Genomic DNA, 22543 nt, shown 5'->3' on the forward strand with positions numbered 1-22543 from the left:
AATCATTCATTTTACAATAGAACTCATAAAAGCATCAGGTGCCAGTGGTAACTTTTTCTGATTACATAAACATATTTACATTTCTCCATTGTAATCTGTAACTGGAAAGAAAACTGTTCCGACTTATAACGTTTTTATCAAATAAAGGATATACTAAATAGTTTTAAGAAGCTTTTAGAAAATAACATATTTAATTAAATATCTTTGTTTTATTATTTAATGTTAAGCTTGTAACAATAAATACTCCCTTGTAATTTACAGTCAGACTTTCTTTTATTGACAAACAAACAAACAAATAAATAAATAAGAGGAGGATGAAAGTATTACACTTACTCTTTTCCCTCTATATCATACAATGTAACACTTCTACCTCTTGTTACAAGTACAGCTGTAATAAAATTATATTTATTATTTATACATGTATCATGCAGAAAGTTGTTTGTTTTATTCCAAAACAGTTGTCTTTCTTGCATTATTGATTAAACAAGAGGGCCATGATTGCCCTAGATCGCTCACCTGACTTATCAAACTCATCCAAACAATTACCTAGACAAGCATTCTGACCAAGTCTCATGACAGGTGAGTCAAAAATGTGACCACTACAGTGTTAACAAGGATTATCCATATTTGAGCAGTGCGACCTAGTTTTTTACCCAGGTGACACATATTCAAACTTGACCTAGAAATCATCAAAACAAACTTTCAGACCAATTTCCAGGATACTTGGATCAAAACAGCAGCAACTAGAGTGTTAACAAAATTTTTCTATTTTTAGCTCCGGTGACCTAGTTTCACATGTGATTTCGAACTCATCCAAGCAATTACCTAGACAAGCATCCTGACCAAGTTTGATGATAATTGAGTCGAAAATGTGACCACTAGAATGTTAACAAGGTTTTTCCATTTTTGGGCGGTGTGACCTAGTTTTTCATCCAAGATGACCCATGTTCGCTCTTGACTTAGAAATCATCAAAACAAACTTTCAGACCAATTAACAGAATATTTGGATCACAACAGTAGCCACTAATGTGTTAACAAGATTTTTCTATTTTTAGCTCCTGTGACCTAGTTTTTCATCCGAGATGACCCATGTTCAATTTATTCCCAGCAATGACCTAGACAAGTTTCCTGACCAAGTTTGATGACAATTGAGTCAAAATTGTGACCACTAGAGTGTTAACAAGGTTTTTCTATTTTTAGCTCCTGTGACCTAGTTTTTCATCTGAGATGACCCATGTTCGAACTCATCCAAGCTTTCACCTAGACAAGCATCTTGATCAAGTTTGATGATGATTGATGCAAAAATGTGACCGCTAGAGTGTTAACAAGGTTTTTCTTTTTTTAGCTCCAGTGACTTACTTTTTCATCCAAGATGATCCATGTTCAAACTCATCCGAGCTATCACCTAGACAAACATCCTGACCAAGTTTGATGATGATTGAGGCAAAATTGTGACCTCTAGAGTGTTAACATGGTTTTTCTATTTTTAGCTCCGGTGACCTAGTTTTTCATCCGAGATGACCCATGTTGGAACTCATCCGAGCTTTCACCTAGACAAGCATCTTGACCAAGTTTGATGATGATTGATGCAAAAATGTGACCACTAGAGTGTTAACAAGGTTTTTCTATTTTTAGCTCCGGTGACCTACTTTTTCATCCGAGATGACCCATGTTCGAACTCATCTGAGCTATCAACTATATAAGCATCCTGACCAAGTTTGATGATGATTGATGCAAAAATGTGACCTCTAGAGTGTTAACAAGGTTTTTCTATTTTTAGCTCTTGTGACCTAGTTTCTCATCCGAGATGACCCATGTTCGAACTCATCCGAGCTATCAACTAGATAAGCATCCTGACCAAGTTTGATGATGATTGAGGCAAAAATGCGACCGCTAGAGTGTTAACAACTAAATGTGAACGGACGACGGACGGACGACGGACAATCATCGATCCTAAAAGCTCACCCTGAGCATGCTCAGGTGAGCTAATAAAACAAGAGGGCCATGATGGCCCTGAGGTCACTCACCTGTATATAGGCCCCCCCCCCAACCCCCATCCCCCCCCCCCAACGTTGCAGGGCAAATTTAACCCAAGGGTTTTTATTTGCACAAACTTGGTAGACACCCATAAGAAGATGTTTCATGCTAAACATCTAAGCTCTAGATCATTGGGCTTTTTAAAAGAAGATTTTTTTAAAGTTTTTAATATTCACATATAGTTAAAAACAATGTCACCCCTGGGACCGGGCCAGTTTTGACCCCAGGGCTTTTATTTGAACAAACTTTGTAGACACTTACTAGAAGATGTTTCATGCTTAATATCTAAACTCTAGCTATTTGGGTTTTTTCAAAGAAGATTTTAAGTTTTTGCTATACACATATAAAGAAAATCAATGACCCCCGGGGCGGGGCCAATTTTGACCCCAGGTCTTTTATTTGAACAAACTTTGTAGACACTCACTAAAAGATGTTTTATGCTTAATATCTTAACTCTAGCTATTTGGGTTTTTTCAAAGAAGATTTTTTAAGTTTTTGCTATACACATATAAGGAAAATCAATGACCCCCGGGGCGGTGCCAATTTTGACCCCAGGGCTTTTATTTGAACAAACTTGGTAGACACCTATTAGAACATGTTTGATGCTAAATATCTTAGCCATAGCTCTTTGAGTTCTTTAAAAGAAGATTTTTTAAGTTTTTACTATATGCATATAGGGAAAATCAATGACCCCCGGGGCAGGGCCAATTTTGACCCCAGGGCTTTTATTTGAACAAACTTGGTAGACACTTAATAGAACATGTTTCATGCTAAATATCTTAGCTCTAACTCTTTTGGTTCTTTAAAAGAAGATTTGTTAAGTTTTTACTATATGCATATAGGGAAAATCAATGACCCCCTGGGGCGGGGCCAATTTTGACCCCAGGGCTTTTATTTGAACAAACTTGGTAGACACCTATTAGAACATGTTTGATGCTCAATATCTTAGCCATAGCTCTTTGAGTTCTTTAAAAGAAGATTTTTTAAGTTTTTACTATATGCATATAGGGAAAATCAATGACCCCCCGGGGCGGGGCCAATTTTGACCCCAGGGCTTTTATTTGAACAAACTTTGTAGACACCCATTAGAACATGTTTCATGCTAAATATCTTAGCTCTAGCTCTTTGGGTTCTTTAAAAGAAGATTTTTTAAGTTTTTACTATATGCATATAGGGAAAATCAATGACCCCCTTGGGCGGGGCCAATTTTGACCCCAGAGCTTTTATTTGAACAAACTTGGTAGACACTCACTAGAAGATGTTTCATGCCAAATATCTAAGCTCTAGCTCTTATGGTTTTTTAAAAGAAGATATTTAAAGTTTTTTCTTTCGGTTGCCATGGCAACCAGAGTTCTGCATGGAATTAAATTCTTTGAACAATTTTTAAAGGTGATCACCAAAGGAACATTCCTGTGAAGTTTGGATGAAATTGGCTTAGTGGTTTATGAGGAGATGTCATTTAAAGTAAAAGTTTACGGCCGGACGCGGGACGGACGGACGCCGGACGGACGCCGGACGAAAAGCGATCACAAAAGCTCACCCTGTCACTTTGTGACAGGTGAGCTAAAAAGTTGTATATCTTAATGAAATATCTATTGATGATTTCTGCCTATGCAACAATTACAGAGCCATGCGTTCCTGCATGTCATGCAGTTTGACCAAACATTACTGTTATGTTACCAAACATTATCTATTATGATGACACTGAAATCTTGAAACTGAAAATAGTTTAATACAAAATAAAAACAACACAAGAACATTATAACAATATTTGTCTATAACACTCTTCTAGCGCTTTACAGTAAGAAATGAGGCATAACTTTTAAGTATAAGTGTAAGTATTTTAGAATTATGGGACATGTGCACATCATGTAAGATAATCACAGAGATCAATTGTGTCAAGTTTCAACCCATTCCCTTCAGTTCTTTTGGAGTTTGTAGATACCAACTTGCAAGCTAAAGTGTAACAACATCACTTAGATGAGTACAACTGCTCACCCTATCCTTCAAATAGTCATGCTAAAAATAAGATGTCTAAGTGCGAAACTTAACTTACAAAACTCAGTAACACACAGCTTTACACTTAACAGAAACAGCTCTCTAGAAGCAGTATCTTATTATTTTTGTACTGTCATATTTATATATACACTTACCATCTCCTTCCCATTTCTTATGCTGAAAAAACAATAACATAAACATTCAGACATGCATACTTCAACAAAAAAACTGATTTTTTTAGTTACTTCACAGATAAATACTATAAGATTCTTATTCTTTATAAATAAACTTTCCTCTACAACCTCTTATATAGTATACATGTTATTTTGTTGTAAACAGGAGCCTATGACAAAAGAACTGCGTGCAGTATTAACGCTCTTCTGTTAAAAATTCTAAGTTAAAAAGCAGCATAACTCAAAAAAATATTGTTTTAAGAATTATGCCCCTTCTCTAACAACTGCACTTTGTCATGAGAAGCAAGTTATCAAAGTGTCATGCTGATAACCTATAAAATGTTTGAGAAAGATTTTGTGGGACAACAACGACCCAGTGATCATTACAGCAGGACATTTTTTTTAAAACAGACAAGCTAAAAATGATTCATAGGATTCTGATGAGGGTCATAAAATTTAATAATCTTTTAAAAAAAAACCTTTTATCCAAATATAAGATAATATCTTTCAGAAAATATGGAAAAGTTAAGATGTTTGTAAATATAAATGAATGCAATGTTTACCTTTTTATTGGACCTCTTGCACCAGACAACACTAAAATAACCACTAGCAATACCTTTATCCTCTTCACCTAAAATACAATTAAATAAATAAATATTTTTAAAAAATCAATCAATTAATTTAGTAATTATCATAAATTTATATTCTCCCCATGATGAATTATTTAGTAAATATTACAATGATTAATAAACCCTTCAGAAAATCATGTCAACAAAACATAATCTGGAAATACAAGGATAAGTCCAACACTTGTCACAAAGTTGTAATTAGTTTTAAGATAAGAAACAGTACTTGTTTCAGTCAAATTCTGATGTTAGCGGTTTTATCAAGCTATTTGTGTTGAAATAATGCACAGACAGGACCTTAAGTATTTCTCCATCTATATCGCTAATGATTCGCTTGGATGTCCTTATATAACCAAACAGAGTGACATATATTACAGTATTCATTACTGTGATAACTTATCTTTAAAATCAATTACTTAAAAGAAAACGTAACTTTTACCTATGTTTTCATTATTTGTTTTTAATTTGGTGACTGGAGATGAAGAGATTGTAGGTGTATTAAATGATGGAGCCTGAAATCTTGGTTTCTTTGCCACTTGAGAAACAAAGTTTTCTTCACTATCACCATCTGCCTGTTTACTATCATCCTTATCATCTGATGATGTCTCTTCATCACATTGTCCATTATTACTAAATGTTCATAAAATACAAGGATAATGACAATGAGGTAACATGTACAACTGTAATAAACAATAAGATAAACCATTCAGCAACTCACTATTTCATGTATTTGAAAGGGTATAAAGCTATATCTTACTACATATTTTTTTACCAATATAAATTCAAGCTAAAAGAGTAATCTACACATCAACATTAGGACAGGTTTACAATATTTTATCTATGTCTACTAGTTTCAGTCAATTATAACTTGACCTTCATCAATATGGCATTGTACTTTTTAATAAAATTTATAAGTGGTTTTGTTAAACTTATGGTTGCTGCTGGAAAGAGTTTTTTATCATAGAATGTCTCTGCTATTTAATGAAAACACATAAATATTGTATATAAACAAAGTAAAATGTTTGGTAGCAGAAATATAGCTTTATACACTTTAAAACAATATAATGATGGATGAACCATACTATATTAGGGCCTAATAATGCATTTTACGTAAGTTTTTTTAATTTAAAAAACTTATACAAATTATAAAAAAAACTGCAAATGCTTAAAAAATGATCACAACTACATTTTGTAATTGAATATAAGACATTATTTCAAAAGAAAAACATTTTAATCTTGGAGAAACTTCATTTGATTAAAAAAATAAAATCTCCATATTGGCATGTCAAAATTTAATCATAAACAGAGCAAATGGTATGAATCACTGTAAAAAGAGCTCACCATGATTCAGGAAATATCCTCTTCAATATATTGCTTTTCTGACATGCCTCAGGGACACTTGTATTTGTACAAGTAGGTGCCTAAAAATATCAAAGAATTTTTTATTTTGTTTTTGCCCGATTAAAATGTCATATAGTGTGACCTTTGATAGACTATCTAGCTTTATTGTTACAGGAATACCGGGGTATTCATATTTATGTTTTTCAGACACAAGCTTCCTTATACAAAAACTACAATTCAAATCTTTGTAAGGTATACACGATTAACAGTTTAACTTAATAATGCTTGACTCAACATAGGTTAGTCTTTCACACCAGTAAAGTGCCAGGTCAGACAAGGCTCTGTACAGTTAGCTGACAAACCTTTTATTTTCATCTTCATATGGCTAAAACTGATAATGGACAGTTGCAAAAATGGAAGAATGATAAAATAGATTATTATAAGAGTTATCTTATTTTTGAAAAAAAAAGCCCATATAATTGTCATGTTTGTGTTAAGAAGTGTCCAGAAGTATGGTAAATTTAGTGCAAATCATGCATGTAGGTGCCCTTTTGCTAGAATGCCTCATAACTAAGGTGTTAAATTGTTCAGTTTGAGATAGTCCCCAAATGGGTTATATAACAATTAGAAATTCATCAGGTTATGGTTAAAGTCAATTATCTTATTCACACTACAATAAAGTTATCTAAGTTTAAACTGAAACATTTTACAATGTTATACCAACATTAAAATTTTTTTAATGAGAAATTTTGGAATAATACAAGTTAAAAAAAACTTTGAAAACAAATTCTATAAATTACATGCAAGAAGGAATGAACACAAAAATGTCATAAAATCAAACAACAAAACATACACAATACTAGTATGTTCTTAACACAATTAAAATGACTATCTTACAAGACTACATGTTTTTTCACAATAACTGACATAAATTATAGTATCTATTACAGGGAACATATTTTTATAACTATTAACTAAAATAAAACATACCTGCTTATTTATGACAGTAGTAGTTGTTGATTTTGATAAAAGAATAGGAGATACAAACTTCGGCCGACCTGCTTGACTTGGTGCAGCTGATCTTCTCATTCTGCCAACATACAAGATGTTTTCTACGATTTGACTTTGACTATTTCATTCTGAAATAAAGAAGCAAATCATTTCACTACAGACTTTTTTAAAAGTGAAGAACCTTTCAACATTTTTGTTATTAAGATATGGAAAATGCATGTTTTCTTAATATAAATGCATTATTTCAAACACAAGTGGGCACCTAAGTAAAACCACTGGCCTTGCATAAGATAGCTGACATCTTCCTGACAAAAAAAATGGTTCAAAATCAGCAAACTTTATCATTGAGCAATGAAAGGTCATATTTCATTCAATATCCATGCCAGAGTTATGGGTCTTTGAAAGTTTAAAGGTTACATGAATTATGTTTCATGTTAATGCCTTCAATGGTTTGGAGAATGATGTTGCATGCAAACTATAACGAGAAATTTTCTAAGACAAAGATTATGGTATTTTTGTTGCCTTTCTTAAGTCTTGATAGTTTTACAATGGTATTTGTTTTTCTTTAGCATAGTTGAAATATTTCAATGGCAGTTGTTTTGTCTTAGTGGCATTTAAGTGGTCTTTATTCAGTCCTAATAGTATTTCAATGATCTTTATTCTTTGTGGTATTTATGCAGCTTTTTTCCCAGGCTTTGCAGTATATCATTGGTCTTTGTTCTGCCTTGTTGTTGGTATGTTTTGCAGCCTTTACAATGCATTGTGTTTAAAGAAATTGTCCCATTTTACATGAATAAAATTAAAAGCATTTTGCCAAAAATATTCAACAAAAAAGTCACAAGGACATTAAATCTAAAAATCTTTTATGGTCTTGAAAACAAGAGGGCCATGATGGCCCTGGATCACTCACCTGCGATGCATTGCTAGAAAAGGTCACAATTTTTATTTTTCATGTTTAAGTCAGTATTAATAGTCACTTTGAGTTTGTCATTTTTTTTCAAAGCTGCAAAAAATTTAAATATTTGAAGATATCTGGTACGAAACACTAAATGACAAATTTAATATCTAAGTTCTTGACATTGTAGATTTACAAAAGAATACTTACATGTATTTTCCTATACAAGTATATATAGTCTAATTGACCCCCAGAGCAGGGTAAATTTTGACCCCAGAGGCATGATTTATATAACTTTCATAAAGGTCAATTGGCAATGTTACATGCCAAATATCTAAACTCATGGCAGTGCAGTTTTTTAAAAGAAGACTTAAATGTATTTTCTTATATAAGCCTATGATAACTAACTCACCCCCAGGACGAGGCCATTTTTGACCCTAGTGGTATGATGTATAAAGTACTACTTTGTAGAGGACAACAAGGTGATGCTACAAGGCAAATATTTAAGCTCTTTGCATTATACTTTCATAGAAAATTTTAAGACATTATTCCTATACAAGACTTTGTAAATTAAGTGGCTCCGAGGGTGTGGCCATTTTTGACCCCATGGGCATGAATTATAAAACTTATGTAAATATCTGCTGACCTATGTTATAGACCAAATATCTAAGCTCTATACAAGTCTTTGTGACCCCCAATTGACAGGTGTTTCACTCCCAAGACAGTTCACTTCAAGACATTTCATTCACTTCAAGGCATTTCATTCCCAGACGTTTCACTCCCTATTTCTGTGCCACAATAAATTTGATACTTTTGATTAAATAAAATTTCTAAATATAAATGGTATTTTGATTCATATACATGTATAAATATAACCAAAAAATTTATAAAATTGCCTTAAAAATGGCACTTCAGTGACTTTAAATTTGTGTTCTTTATTTTCATATGCCATATTTGGAGTGAAAAGTCTATACAATTGACTAAATGGAAATGAAACATCTAGGAGTGTACTGTCTTGAGAGTGAAATGTCACCAGAGGAATAATATTTAACCCAGCTAAAAGTCAATACATTCCCAAAGAAATTGTCAATCTGGCCCAACATTATCACTTTTTTGGTTATTGTTTGGTCTGTTTCATGTCAATACAGGAAGATACTAGAGCACTTCATTCATTTGACCTTGACGGTGAAGATCAATTAAAGGTCAAGGTCACGTCTAAATTATTCAGTATGCAGTTTGTTTGTTTAGTTGCAAGTCTTGCTTTGTCCATGTAAAATTTAAATTTGTTTATAAATAAAAGAATTATGGCAATATAACCAAAATTCAATAATTTGACCTTGATGGTCAAGGTAATTTAAAGCTCAAGGTCAATGTCAGTTCAACCTTTTAGAAGATTTTGCCCAAAGATTGTTTTCTTCAAGTATGAATATAATACATTTATTATGATTAAGTTACAGTCAATTTAATATAGCAAAAATATAATAAGTGAAAATTCAATAATATAACTTTCAAGGTGTAAGTCAAAAATGAGCCATGGTCCATTAGAGTTTGATATAGATGAAGGTCTTAGTGTCTTAATATGAATTAAAGACAAAGTAATAGCTGGTTATAGCAAAAAAGAAATTTTCAATAATTTGACCTTCAATCTGAAGGTCATTTATGAATAAAGGTCTATGTCTGTCTGTTTAACTAGGTCTATCCTGGAATTTAAGATTGTCGTGTTCAAGACAATACATTTAAAATTAATAAAGTTATAGGACTAGCTTCTAGAAGAAAATATCAAGGAAAATTAAGACATTTGACCTTGAAGGTCAAGGTCATTTATAGATGAAGGTCATGTTTTGACTAGTCTACTTTTTTTTAAAAGAAAATTTAATTTAGAAAAAGTGAAGAAGTAGAGCTAAATAAATAATATAAAAATGTGGCCAGGTTGACCAGAGATCAGATTTACTTCGTGCCGCATTGATTAATTTGGGGCCGGATAAACTTGGGTCCGCGTTGACTTGGACCATTTATACTCAACATCACTAATTCCGCGTCATCACTTATCTCACGGTAATGGCATATTTTCATGTGACCATTGTTATAATTGGTCAGAATTGACATATTTTATTCAAACACCTTAACAACAAAGTTTTTGTGCAAAATAATCTAAATCTATAGATTTTTACGTAAAACTGAACAACATTTTACAAACTTCTGCAAAAAACAACAAAAATCCATTAAATTTGTGCATATGTCTGAAACAATCATCATTTTCTAAATGTTCTTGTTTGTTGAAAAAATGAATTTTGAGTTACAATGTAAAGATACTTTTAATATTTAAAATTATGCAAAATAACTTAAAGAAATTTTAACTGAAACATGAAAAAACTGAAATAGGCCTAAATCACCATTACCGCGATGTAAATGAAGACATAGTGTTTTCAAAATGGCTGACACACGGTTTACATCTGACAAATTAAAACTAATTTTGATTGAATATATTGTTGTTTCCTTGTGTCATATAGCAGAAATTTGACTAAATGATACAGTTTATAACAGTTTTTGTTGTGTAAGTTTATTGTTTGTGTTCTTTACTGTTTTAAAGTGTTAAGTACCGTGAACTAAGAGGAGCACAGTATACAGTATTATGATTTAAATGGGAGTGAAACGTCTAGCATTCAGATTTGTTTGTGCAGACTTTTTTAACGTAGAAATATCATCAATACATAAATATACATAAATATAAAAAATAAAATTAAGTTTTTCAACTATAGAATCTAACAATAAGCACATATTGAAGACGCGGGCATTTCAAAAATTATTTATGATAGGGCCTAAATCAAAGTAAAGTCTACTGTTTTAACATAGATCTATTAAGTTCTAAATAATTTATCATGTCGGGGAAGTGGTTTAAAACCACTTTAAAAAAGAGTTACTATTAGATTTATAGATTGAAAAAATATACCCTGTTGTTGAAGTTAAAAGACGAGAGAGTTAAAATATTTACAATTTTAACACACATCCAGAGTTAAGTCCCTTCCCTGTCAACAGCTTTGTCCAACTTCCGGTAAAATGACGCTTTATTTCTAGAGTAGACGTGTCTGTAATTGATTGAATGCAAAGGGGGCTTTTATCGCAGAAGAATAAACAGAGATGGAGTTCTATGTAATTTTAAAGATTGTTTTCATGACTTGCTGTGTTGTGGTTTTTGCAGGTACAACTGACAGGCCTAAAAATATGAGTGAAGGTAATTTATTTTATATGGCTCGTTGCATTTAAGATTTCGCAAAGAGGGTACCGATATGGATATGCACCGTGACACTTTCGTCATAAAAAATAAAAGGTACTATGCACATATGGATAGCCCATTAATCTAAATGCTTATTTCCATTGGGGTCCATAGAAATAAAAATACATAATTTTAACCCTTCCCCCCTAAAAAAAACAACAAGATAAAACTATATAAACTAACTAACTTTGGTCAAAATTTTGGTTGAAAAAGAAATATATTTATAAAAGTATGCCCTTTTTAAAATAAGCTTAGTATTACTATCACAGAAATATTGGATCACAGTGCCTAACACATTAGTTGTACACATATCCCGGTGTAACCTGAATTCGGCGATATAAGAATAAAGGTCAATGGCATTTTCAATTAACTACAGTTATCTATAATTATACTTGATATAATTTTACTGCAACTATTTTAAAGTTGCTTAAAGTTGATTTCTAACATTGTAATCGTTCAGCCGTTGCCAAATATAAACAAATATGGCTGATGTAAAATCTTTTACAATCTGAAAACGTCACCTAAATTCGGCGATTCTGATTGGTTGCAGTAAATTTTTAATTTTGGCGGGATTGTGACGTAGTATGTTGACCTAGATCGGTAGTAAAAATAGTAAGATAACAGACGGCGACAGTCAAATTATTTTAAGCAACAATATCAATCAAATAGAGGAAAGTATAGATAAACTTGAAATTGCATCAGGTAAAACACAATTTTCTCCATGTCATATACAATTTTTAGCTCGACTATTCGATAAGAATAAGTAGAGCTATTGTAGTACCCCGAGCGTCGGCGTCGGCGTAACCACTTATGTTAAAGTTTTTGTAATAGTTTAAATATTTTCAAAGTCCATTGACATATGGCTTTGAAACTTTGCACACTTGTTCACCATCATTACCCCAACCTGTAAACAGGAGGAGGTAACTGTATCAAGCATTTTGACAGAATTATGCCCCTTTTTGGACTTAGAATTTACGTTAAAGTTTTTGTAATAGTTCAAATATTTTCAAAGTCCATTGACATATGGCTTTGAAACTTTGCACACTTGTTCACCATCATTACCCCAACCTGTAAACAGGAGGAGGTAACTGTATCAAGCATTTTGACAGAATTATGCCCCTTTTTCGACTTAGAATTTACGTTAAAGTTTTTGTAATAGTTCAAATATTTTCAAAGTCCATTGACATATGGCTTTGAAACTTTGCACACTTGTTCACCATCATTACCCCAACCTGTAAACAGGAGGAGGTAACTGTATCAAGCATTTTGACAGAATTATGCCCCTTTTTTGTCTTAGAATTTACGTTAAAGTTTTTGTAATAGTTCAAATATTTTCAAAGTCCATTGACATATGGCTTTGAAACTTTGCACACTTGTTCACCATCATGACCCCAACTTGTAGACAGGAGGAGGTAACTCTATCAAGCATTTTGACAGAATTATGCCCCTTTTTCGACTTAGAATTTATGTTAAAGTTTTTGTAATACCTTAAATATTTTCCAAGTCCATTGACATATGGCTTTGAAACTTTGCACACTTGTTCACCATCATGACCCCAACTTGTAGACAGGAGGAGGTAACTCTATCAAGCATTTTGACAGAATTATGCCCCTTTTTCAACTTAGAATTTATGTTAAAGTTTTTTTAATACCTCAAATATTTTCAAAGTTCATTGACATATGGCTTTGAAACTTTGCACACTTGTTCACCATCATTACCCCAACCTGTAAACAGGAGGAGGTAACTGTATCAAGCATTTTTTTTACTATCAAGCACTAAGAATAGTCGAGCATTGCTGTCCTACCGACAGCTCTTGTTAATGTTTACCAGCCGTATCTCAATCTTTAGAGCAGAAAATCACTTGAGTTGTAAAAATAGACTGTGGAACATAAATATGATTGACCTTCACCTCTGAAATATCGCGTAAATGACGAAAAACAAAACATCGCTGAATTTAGGAGAACGCCGAATTTAGGTCACGGTACGATATATATCTTCTGAAAGACTTTTATAACTTTCTAGTAGGTACTTTTTAACAGATTTTTTGTATTGCACAAAATTATTAATGGATTTTATATATTCTGGTAGATCATTCCAGTCTTTAATTCTAACTTTCCACTAAGAATATCATGGTCTATGGTGTCAAACGCCTTTTGCAAGTCAAGCATCACCATACCTGTGTATAGCTCTTTACTAGTATTAATTCTTATAACATCTTGTAACATAAATATTAGATCTATTATTAAAATTGAAGTCTGCCAATTTGCATGGGTTATTCCCTGTTATTTGCAGAGCTGAAGTAGATATATCTCATCATCTCATGCCATTTTTGTGCCCGTAGTGGCGACATATAGGGATCACTTCTCTGTCGTCTGTCTGAGCAAACATTTTGGGTTTAGGGGCAATATAACAGTAAAGAGAACAAAAGAGAACAAAAATTTTATTCCGTGATCAAAGGATTTAGGGGCTAGTAGCCCTTAAGAAAACAAAGAAAATAAGAAAGAAAATAGCCCCTAAAGCCAAAATGTTGGAACGTCCGTCTGTCCATCCGTCACAAAACTTGTCCGGACTACTCCTCATATAAACTACTGGTGCAATTTCATCCAAACTTTACAGGAATGATCAGTACCAAATCTAGTTGTGCATATTGTCAGCATTTTCCGGTTCAATGATTTTTGTCAGAGTAATGGCCCTTTGATAATTTTTATTTTTAAAGTTTGTCCGGACTACTTCTCTTATACCACTGATGCAATTTCAATGAAACATTACAGGATTGATCTGTAGCTTAAGTCCTTGTGCATATTGCACAGGTTTTTTGGTTGAATGATTTTTGGCCTAGTTATGGCCCTTTGATAAAAAGGTGTTTTTTTCTGTGTGTTGCCAGAGACACAAAAGCTTGTCCGGACAACTCCTCATAAACTACTGGTGCAATTTCATCCAAACTTTACAGGAATGATCAGTACCAAGTCTAGTTGTGCACTGTCCGTCTGTCTGTCCATCTGTCACAAAACTTGTCCCAACATGAAATTGGCCATCATGAGGCGACACATGTGATCACTGATCGCTCTTGTTTTATTCTGCAGTTCTGTAATGTAGATGTACAGTACTAAACTCAAGTTATATTAATGCAATCAGAATTTTATGAAATAAACTGTTATTGTCAATTGTTTATCAGTTTATTACCGGGTATATTGTTTTTGTATGTCAACAAACCAAGAATAATTGTTTTATGTAATTAAAACAAAACTGTACAAGTTAATATTTATATTCATGATTTAATTTGTTTAATACATGAAGTGTCAAGGGTGTGATAATGTGCTTGTTTTTTTGCATTTTGTACCGTTTTATATAATTACCCACTTTATTTACTTGATCAAGTATATATACATGTATATTGCCTCTATCACATATAATGTTATAATATAATTTGTGCAGCAATATCATATTTACTGGCACCAAGTTATGTTTCTAAATACTTTACTGTTAACTGCACAGTACTGGTGTAAGATTTCATAGTCCTTTACTATTTAAATGGTATATACATGATTTTATGAAAATCTTGTCAATATTATTTGTTGTAATTACAGCATAATTTAAAATACACTTACATTAACCAGCTGTCAATTAGACATCATCATGAGACTGCTTATCCAGCCGGTAGTTGCTTGTCCCATTATATTATGTCCCATTAACAGAGGATTATGAAAACAGAAAAGAAATCTCTTGAAATGCACTTTAATACAATATTTATGTCCAGTTTCTGTTGATGAGTCAGACTATCACCATTATTAAGCGTTACTCCATACAAATGTTTATTTTACTGAAATGATATGTCTCATAAATGAACCAGGTCTCTAAGTCAAAGGTCACACTTAGAGTTCAGAAGTAAACACTTGTCAGGCAAAACCTCTTCATGAATTCAGATATTTTAAAATTAAATGGCACAAATGTTCACTATTTTGAGGCAATGTTTATTAAGGTCAAAGGTTGATAAAAGATATGAAAATGTGTGTAAGGACAGTTTTGTAGTTATTATATCACAAATACATGTATTCATAATTACTGAGATTTACCAGAATAATGGAGGCCAATATATGCAAGGTCAAGGTCACAAGAGTTGATGAAATGTTCAGAATTTATCTGAAGCATATCTTCTATTAGATGAATTTGAGTATTATTTGATGCAAATATTCACCACACTGAGAAGTACATGTAGTGCCATGCCCATGAAGTAGGTCTCTTGGTCAAAGGTCACACTTAGTTTAGAAGCTATAGGAAATATCTTGTCTAGAACAAATCATCTACATCATTGATGGATTTTTTTTCACCAATTGTTGCACACATAATTCGAGGGGCTCCTGTGGCCAAGGTCAGAGTCACACATATATAGGTCAAAGGGCAGATAATATAAGTGAAAATGTGTGTATTGACAATAATGTAGTCTTGAATTTAGGGATAATTAGTATATGTCATGGCAGCATAATTCAAGTCAATATAATTATGCTAGGTCAAGATGCCAGAGAATTTGTCTGGAGTATATCTTTTACTTTCATCGAGAAATCTTAGTATTACATATGTTGTATTTGTAACATATGTTCACCATCATGAGACAGAATATATCACACATGGATCAAAGGTCAATGTCACACTATGAGACTGGACCAGGGAAACACTTGTCCATACAGTATAATAGTTCTACATAGATTGTAATATAACTGCACAAATGTTCAACACTGTAAGTCTTAGTGTTGTGCATAAAAATTCAGGTCCCTTTGGCCAAGTTTAAGGTCACATGCAGTGGACCAAGGTCAGATGAAAAAAAATGAAATGTCAGTAGTGATCATTTAGTCACCATGAATTGTTACATTTTAATGTAAATGTTCACTAGTTTGAGACTGGGCATTTGTGATTTGCATATTAAGTGACCAATTGGCATTATTGTAAAGTTGTTTTTGTTATCAATTAAAATGAACATGTTTTGTTTGAGCCTAGGTTATTAACATATTTTTTCTTTTATTAGAAATGTACTGTTTGGGATGTCAAGTTACTGTGAAAGGTATGTTTTTTTCTTTTATTGAACCATGACTTTATGATTACATTTTAAGGACTAGAAAAAAAGAAGAATTCCTCACAAACTTGTTTAGTGTATTGTTGTGAATAAATAATTGTTAGAGTATTTCTATTGCATACCAAAAACATAACTTTTCAGTATGTAAACTTATTAACAGAGTACCGAACATTTTATTCCCAATTAAATTCTCAAAGATAGCAATGCTTTAACAAAAAAAAAGTTAATTACATATTGATTTTTTAATAACCTTTAAAAGTGTATCCAAATTTGTCTTAAATGTATGATTGATTAAAATTCTTTATTTTCAAATGTAATTATAGAGCTAGACTCGATGTTAAGCCGAAAATTGACACGAGGAATGGGAGAGACGGTTACTCGTGCATTGAAGAGAGTATGTGACAAACATAACTTTGACAAATATGATGTTGATGCAAAGAGAGTTTTAGAAGTTTGTGAACACATCAAAAGTATGTTTTCATTAAATAAATGAAACTTTCTGTTTATAATATATTGTTTGCTACTGTTTTATTATATTCATGAATAATTTAGTTCGAACTTTTTTTTCATAACACTTGTTTGAAAATAGCAATTTTGTTTTATGCTCCCCAAAAGGAGAGCATATTATGGCTATTTTGTCTGTCTGTTTGTCCATCATTTCCTTGTCCTGAAAATTACTTGAAAAGTATTGAAGGAATTTGATTGAAACTTTACATAGTGATAGAGATTAGTTAGAGGAAGTACATTTTCAAAGAACCATAACTCTACCTTGTTTATTGTTTGAATTATGTCCCTTTCATTAATAATGCTGGTCCATAGTGTAACTTATCTGGATTCTTTCATGTGAGGAAGCTATCCAGCTAGATTTCAGACCATTGGTGGTTCAACTCAGATGCCTGAAAAAATGCACAGAGGGGCACCTGAGGTCTTCCTCCACCAGTAAAGCTGGAAAGACACCAAAAGACCTATACAGTGTTGGTGTCAAATAAATAAATAGAATAAAACACATATTTATTTTTTAGATGATGAGGGACTAGAAGCTTTCCTGATTACAGAGTATGGTAGAAAGCATGCTACTGGGAAATATACTCAAACTTACCTTGATATTTCACAAACTATATGCAGTACTGTTATCAAAGCCTGCCGACAAGCTGGTACTCTTGAAATCAATGATGAGGTAGGAACAAATTTTATTTATTTGATACTATTGCTCTGATATGATATTTATAGACCTGTTAAATGTTTTCTTAATTTGATACATATATATACAGTCAAACCTGTGAACAAAAGGATCTAATGGAATGGTTACAGTGATTTTCCTGCTTATATAACAGACTCCAATATAGGGCCTCTTCTCAAATGCATCTTTCCAAATTACCAATTTTAGGGATAATTTTTCCCAAAATCAGGAGGCTAATGCTTCTTCCCATTTAAGTGAGAGAAATCACTGGGTTAAAAATGTTGTTTGTTTAGAGTTTGCCTTTATTTAAGGCACTACATGTATACCCAGATAGTTTTTATATCCTCATAAGTACATAAGTACTTAGCATAGCAACATTTTGTTTCAGGGCACTGATGAAGTATAGTATTACCTTAGGTAATACTATAGTTCATCAGTGCCCTAAAAAAGTCCTTAAACCAGTATGTAATGAACATATAAACATGTTGGATGTTTTTAAAGATTTGTAATACATTTTTGAAGAGTCCCCTTTCCCTTCTACTGAAACTGCTCAAATTGAATTGGTAAACATCAATGTTATAGGAACCAAAAGTTAAAAAGTAGGGTTTTTTTTACAGGATGGTGGAATAATTTACGACCCTGTGATCAAGGATTTTTTCGTTAAAGAAGGGAAGAAAGTTCGAACACCAAAACCAATACAGGAGAAGATACCTGACCCCAATCAGACAGCGGATCGTGCTGATGATGTAAAACCAAGAGAAGAGCGGAAGATGAACGTAGAACAAGCAAGAGAGGTTAACATAGATAGTCATGATGAACTTTAGTTTGATACGTTTTTAATAGAAGAAGCACCAGTATAACTGTAAGGCAATAAACTAAACTGATTTTGAAACAAACCTATTAGGTAGATAAGAAAAATTAGACAGTATGATTACAGAGTCTTAGATTTTTATAAAGTTTTTGTGTTAAATTAATTGCTTAAATTGTGTAAGAAATTTATCAATTGAGTTTCCCTCAAAACTGAGCATCAGATGGTTTCACAATTTTTCAGGTTATTTCATAGTTATAGAAAAAAATGATGCACTTGAATTTTCATGTGTTTTTTTTTTTTTAATTTTGTTTTATTTAAGTTACGATGGTAGACGATTTGATAGATAAAACATAATTTTATTTCTAAAACATGTAGATATTATGTAAATTAAAGTATTATAAAACAAATACTGTTGCAACTAAAATGTCAACTCAGACATAAAACATTTGAAGTGATTTGATGCAGAAAAAAAAGAGTAAGTATACACAGTTCAGCCTAATATGTTGGAATAGAACACAAATAATATTTTATGTGCAATTCAGTAAATTTTGTTTATTTTTTGCTATAGAACTGAAACTTTAAATAAGCAATACATATCATTTTGACAACCCACATTTCTTGTCAGATATTTCTGTGATATTTTTTTTTGTACGCATTAAAGTATTATAAATTGATCTGATTTGTCGATATATACACTTCTCATTCCATTCATATGTACATAGAATAGACATATACATTCTATATTCAAATATTTGAAGTCTGTGATAGCAATTTGAGTAGTACAAATACATTTTATACATTTGTAGGTAAATTTCTAAGGTTAATACCTTAATTTCTTTTTTTTAAAGTGAATTGGTCTTTAGTAAAATATCTGTAATACCATAAACAATTATGTTGATAATGTTGATAGTATTCAGTATCATACAAGATAAATATTCAGTATCATACATGATAAATATTCAGTATCATACATGATAAATATTCAGTATCATACAAGATAAATATTCAGTATCATACATGATAAATATTCAGTATCATACATGATAAATATTCAGTATCATACATGATAAATATTCAGTATCATACATGATAAATATTCAGTATCATACATGATAAATATTCAGTATCATACATGATAAATATTCAGTATCATACATGATAACAAACCACAAAAGAATAATATATGGTTGTTCTTGGCAAGTGTTAGATACATGATCCGATATGACATATCAATATATAGCAAATAATGAAGTGTTCTAGAACAAAATATTATTTTTCATCATATATATATGTTCATACTTAATCACTTTAGAAGTTTATCAACATTCTGTTATCCAGAAATATCTTTATTGTTTTTATCAGAATTTGAAATACTCACGAAAAATATGCCAATTGATACCACCCCCCTTTTAAGTAAATTTACAGTTGTATTCAATTTTTTTTCATGCTCATATGAGGAGTGTTCAATAAATTAGCAGTATTGCTTTATTACTGAAAGTTGGAATAGAAAATGAAGAAACAAATTACATCATGTGATACATTGACCTATGACTAAAATAAAGTTTAAACATTATTATCTATACTCATTGAACAATAAAGTTTACATTAGACATTGAACAATAGTACTATGGTACTTTGTAGTACTTAAAGCACATTGAAATCAATATTGGGTCACTCTGACATTACCTAAATGTCAAAGTGTAATGTCCAGTTAACTTTCTTGACATAATCACTACCTGTGGCAGCACACTTTATGTATGTGTACCTATATTGGGCTTGTCTGTAAGTAGACTCTGCACTGTGTAATATGAGAGATATAGTTGGTCAACAATACCTCACAGGGTCACACCATCTATTATAATTTTGTAGTTCTTAATCTAATGCTGTGTTTCCAACAGTGACTCTTAATATCATCTGACCTTAACTATTTTCATCCAAACATTGAAGTGGTATAATCCTTGAACTGCTCATATATTCGAAAAGTTTTTACTACATTTTTTTACAGGGTACTTGATGTGTTTATTTTTTTTTAATGTAAGGCATATTTTAAGTGTATAAAGCTGTATATACTTCCATGAAAGCAAATTGCCCAAGCATCATTATTTAAAACAGTAACATAATATTTTGTTCCAGATTACATGAATTTTATTCTGTATACCTACAATATTTATGTCTGTTAAATAACAGACATTCTATGTTACAATTTTTTTTTGAAAATGACCATGTTCAGATTATGTAAACAATATACTGTTTACTGTTAATAAATTTTATAGGAATATTTAATCAGATATTGATTTTCACCCTTTAAACCAGTTAAGTAAATAATTAAGTTGCAATTTCTTTGTCAGATATTTAATGAAAAATAATTGAGATATACAATGAAAAATAATTGTCTGATATACAATGAAAAACAATAGTATCATGATTTAGGGGATAATTCATTCAATGTATTTATGAAAATTGTTTTTTGTAATCCTTTCAATTTTTGCAAAATAATACATGTAGATTGTTCTCTGTAGATGTATGTGTTACATTCTTTCCTTTTTACTTAAAAATCAAATATAAAATATGGCAAAAATCAAACATGTTTTATTATATTGTTTTGTACAGATTGTAGCATTATAATATATGTTTATTTTATTTGTTATGTATTCAATTTTTGTTGTTGTTTTTAAATTCTCCATGTATGAAAATATCTGAGAGGTGTCCGTGGCTGAGTGGTTAAGATTGTTGACTTTATACCACTTGCCCCTCACTGCTGTTGGTTCAACAGGGACTTTGGATTCTTTTATGTGAGGGAGCTATCCAGCTAGCTTACCGAATATAAGTGATTCTACTCAGGTGCCAGTATGTGCTTGGAAGGGCACCAAAGGTTTTCATCAGAATTTTTTATATTTTAGGTGTTAAAGCATTTATTTCAATGTTTATTTGTTATACCAGACTGGTATATAGGGGTTCTTTTTTATTTTCGTTATACATGTATGTGCTTTATTTTTCTACCAGTTATGCAATTCTTGTTTTTCTTGTATTAGATCTTTTTGTGTGACATGAGATTAGAAATTGTTAATATATCACTTTTCTTTTCTTTTTTGAATTAGTAGTTGTGTTGCATTTGTCAAATAGTTGCTGTTAAAATAAAGTAGTTAATATCTTAATGGTCTCCCTTTGTCTATCGAATTGCAATGGGATGCAATGAATGAGTCAGTTTTAAAGTTGTATCCGGGTGTGGATTTTGATACATAATTTTCTCCTTGTTTGCCATTGACACATTATTTGTTAGAAGGAATGGAAAAAACAACAACACAAAAACTGTTATCAAGTATGTAATAAAGCTATCCATAAAGATTGAAAATTAATAGTGTTATGAAGTCCATTTCTGATTGTGCTTTTTCCATGCAATACTGATTTTTAGACTGTCTTTTTTATCAATTTTCAGTTACCACTGACATACATTATACATGTATATTAATCTGATTTTAGTAGAGTTGAAGACTTATTAAACCCATAATTCTATTTTTATACATGAGTATATCAATATATATTGGGCACTTGATACAAGAAAGTGATCACTAAAAAATACTTTAAGATCTAGTTTCCCTATGTAAGTTCTAAAATAAATGACTAATGTTGACCAAATTGCTTCATCTTATGGCTACTTTCTTTAAGATTGATGAGTTTATCTGATACACCTCCTTAAAATTAAAATCATTGGCAATCTCTAGTGAAAATAAAAACAACATGATATGCTGTCAGAAGGACCAAGCTTAAAGAGATAGATAGATGCTAGTAATCTAAAGTAAGAATCAAGAAGTGTAATACATTGTATAGCAGGGTATTATCATTGTAACATAACTCTATAACAGAATGGAAAGGAAATGTGGAAACAATAGATGCATGAAACTTTAAATACAAGTATGTAAGTATGTGAAACGGATAAATTCATTGATCCTACAGATACATATAGTTACTCTACATTTATTGTACAGTACTTTGTCTTGTTGCTCTGAAAATAGTAAATACAATTATCCTAGTGTATCATTGGTATTTTGTCTAGATTACATCATTACATGTAGTAAAGAATATAAATCATTTTATGATAACCTCAAATATTTTCCCTGTACAAATCAAC

The 22543-nt window shown here is 31.6% G+C and overlaps 2 protein-coding genes across 3 annotated transcripts in view; one reads left to right on the plus strand and one right to left on the minus strand.

Annotated features, from left to right (window-relative positions):
- The window catches only part of LOC132746271 (DNA repair and recombination protein RAD54B-like), a 35431-nt gene extending 20445 nt beyond the window's left edge, over positions 1 to 14986 (minus strand). Inside the window, exons 1-7 of one of the 2 annotated variants that reach the window (XM_060735387.1) lie at positions 14964 to 14986; positions 7166 to 7314; positions 6176 to 6255; positions 5274 to 5464; positions 4772 to 4839; positions 4191 to 4212; positions 334 to 388 (exon numbers count right to left, since the gene is read on the minus strand). In XM_060735387.1, coding sequence (XP_060591370.1) covers positions 334 to 388; positions 4191 to 4212; positions 4772 to 4839; positions 5274 to 5464; positions 6176 to 6255; positions 7166 to 7264 — 515 coding nt within the window. In that variant the 5' untranslated portion in view covers positions 7265 to 7314; positions 14964 to 14986. Of the gene's footprint in view, positions 1 to 333; positions 389 to 4190; positions 4213 to 4771; positions 4840 to 5273; positions 5465 to 6175; positions 6256 to 7165; positions 7315 to 11031; positions 11129 to 14963 lie in introns of those variants that run through there. The other variant, XM_060735379.1, reaches the window with a different exon arrangement.
- LOC132746288 (uncharacterized) lies at positions 11107 to 21569 on the plus strand. Its single transcript, XM_060735395.1, has 5 exons — positions 11107 to 11313; positions 16376 to 16411; positions 16747 to 16893; positions 17446 to 17600; positions 18221 to 21569. The coding sequence occupies exons 1-5, from the start codon at positions 11220 to 11222 to the stop codon at positions 18425 to 18427; spliced, it is 639 nt and encodes a 212-aa protein (XP_060591378.1). The 5' UTR covers positions 11107 to 11219; the 3' UTR covers positions 18428 to 21569.
- Positions 21570 to 22543: the final 974 nt, after the last annotated feature.

This window comes from Ruditapes philippinarum, unplaced genomic scaffold, assembly GCF_026571515.1.
Source record: "Ruditapes philippinarum isolate M1 unplaced genomic scaffold, ASM2657151v2 ctg370_1_1_1_1, whole genome shotgun sequence".
NCBI lineage: Eukaryota > Metazoa > Mollusca > Bivalvia > Venerida > Veneridae > Ruditapes > Ruditapes philippinarum.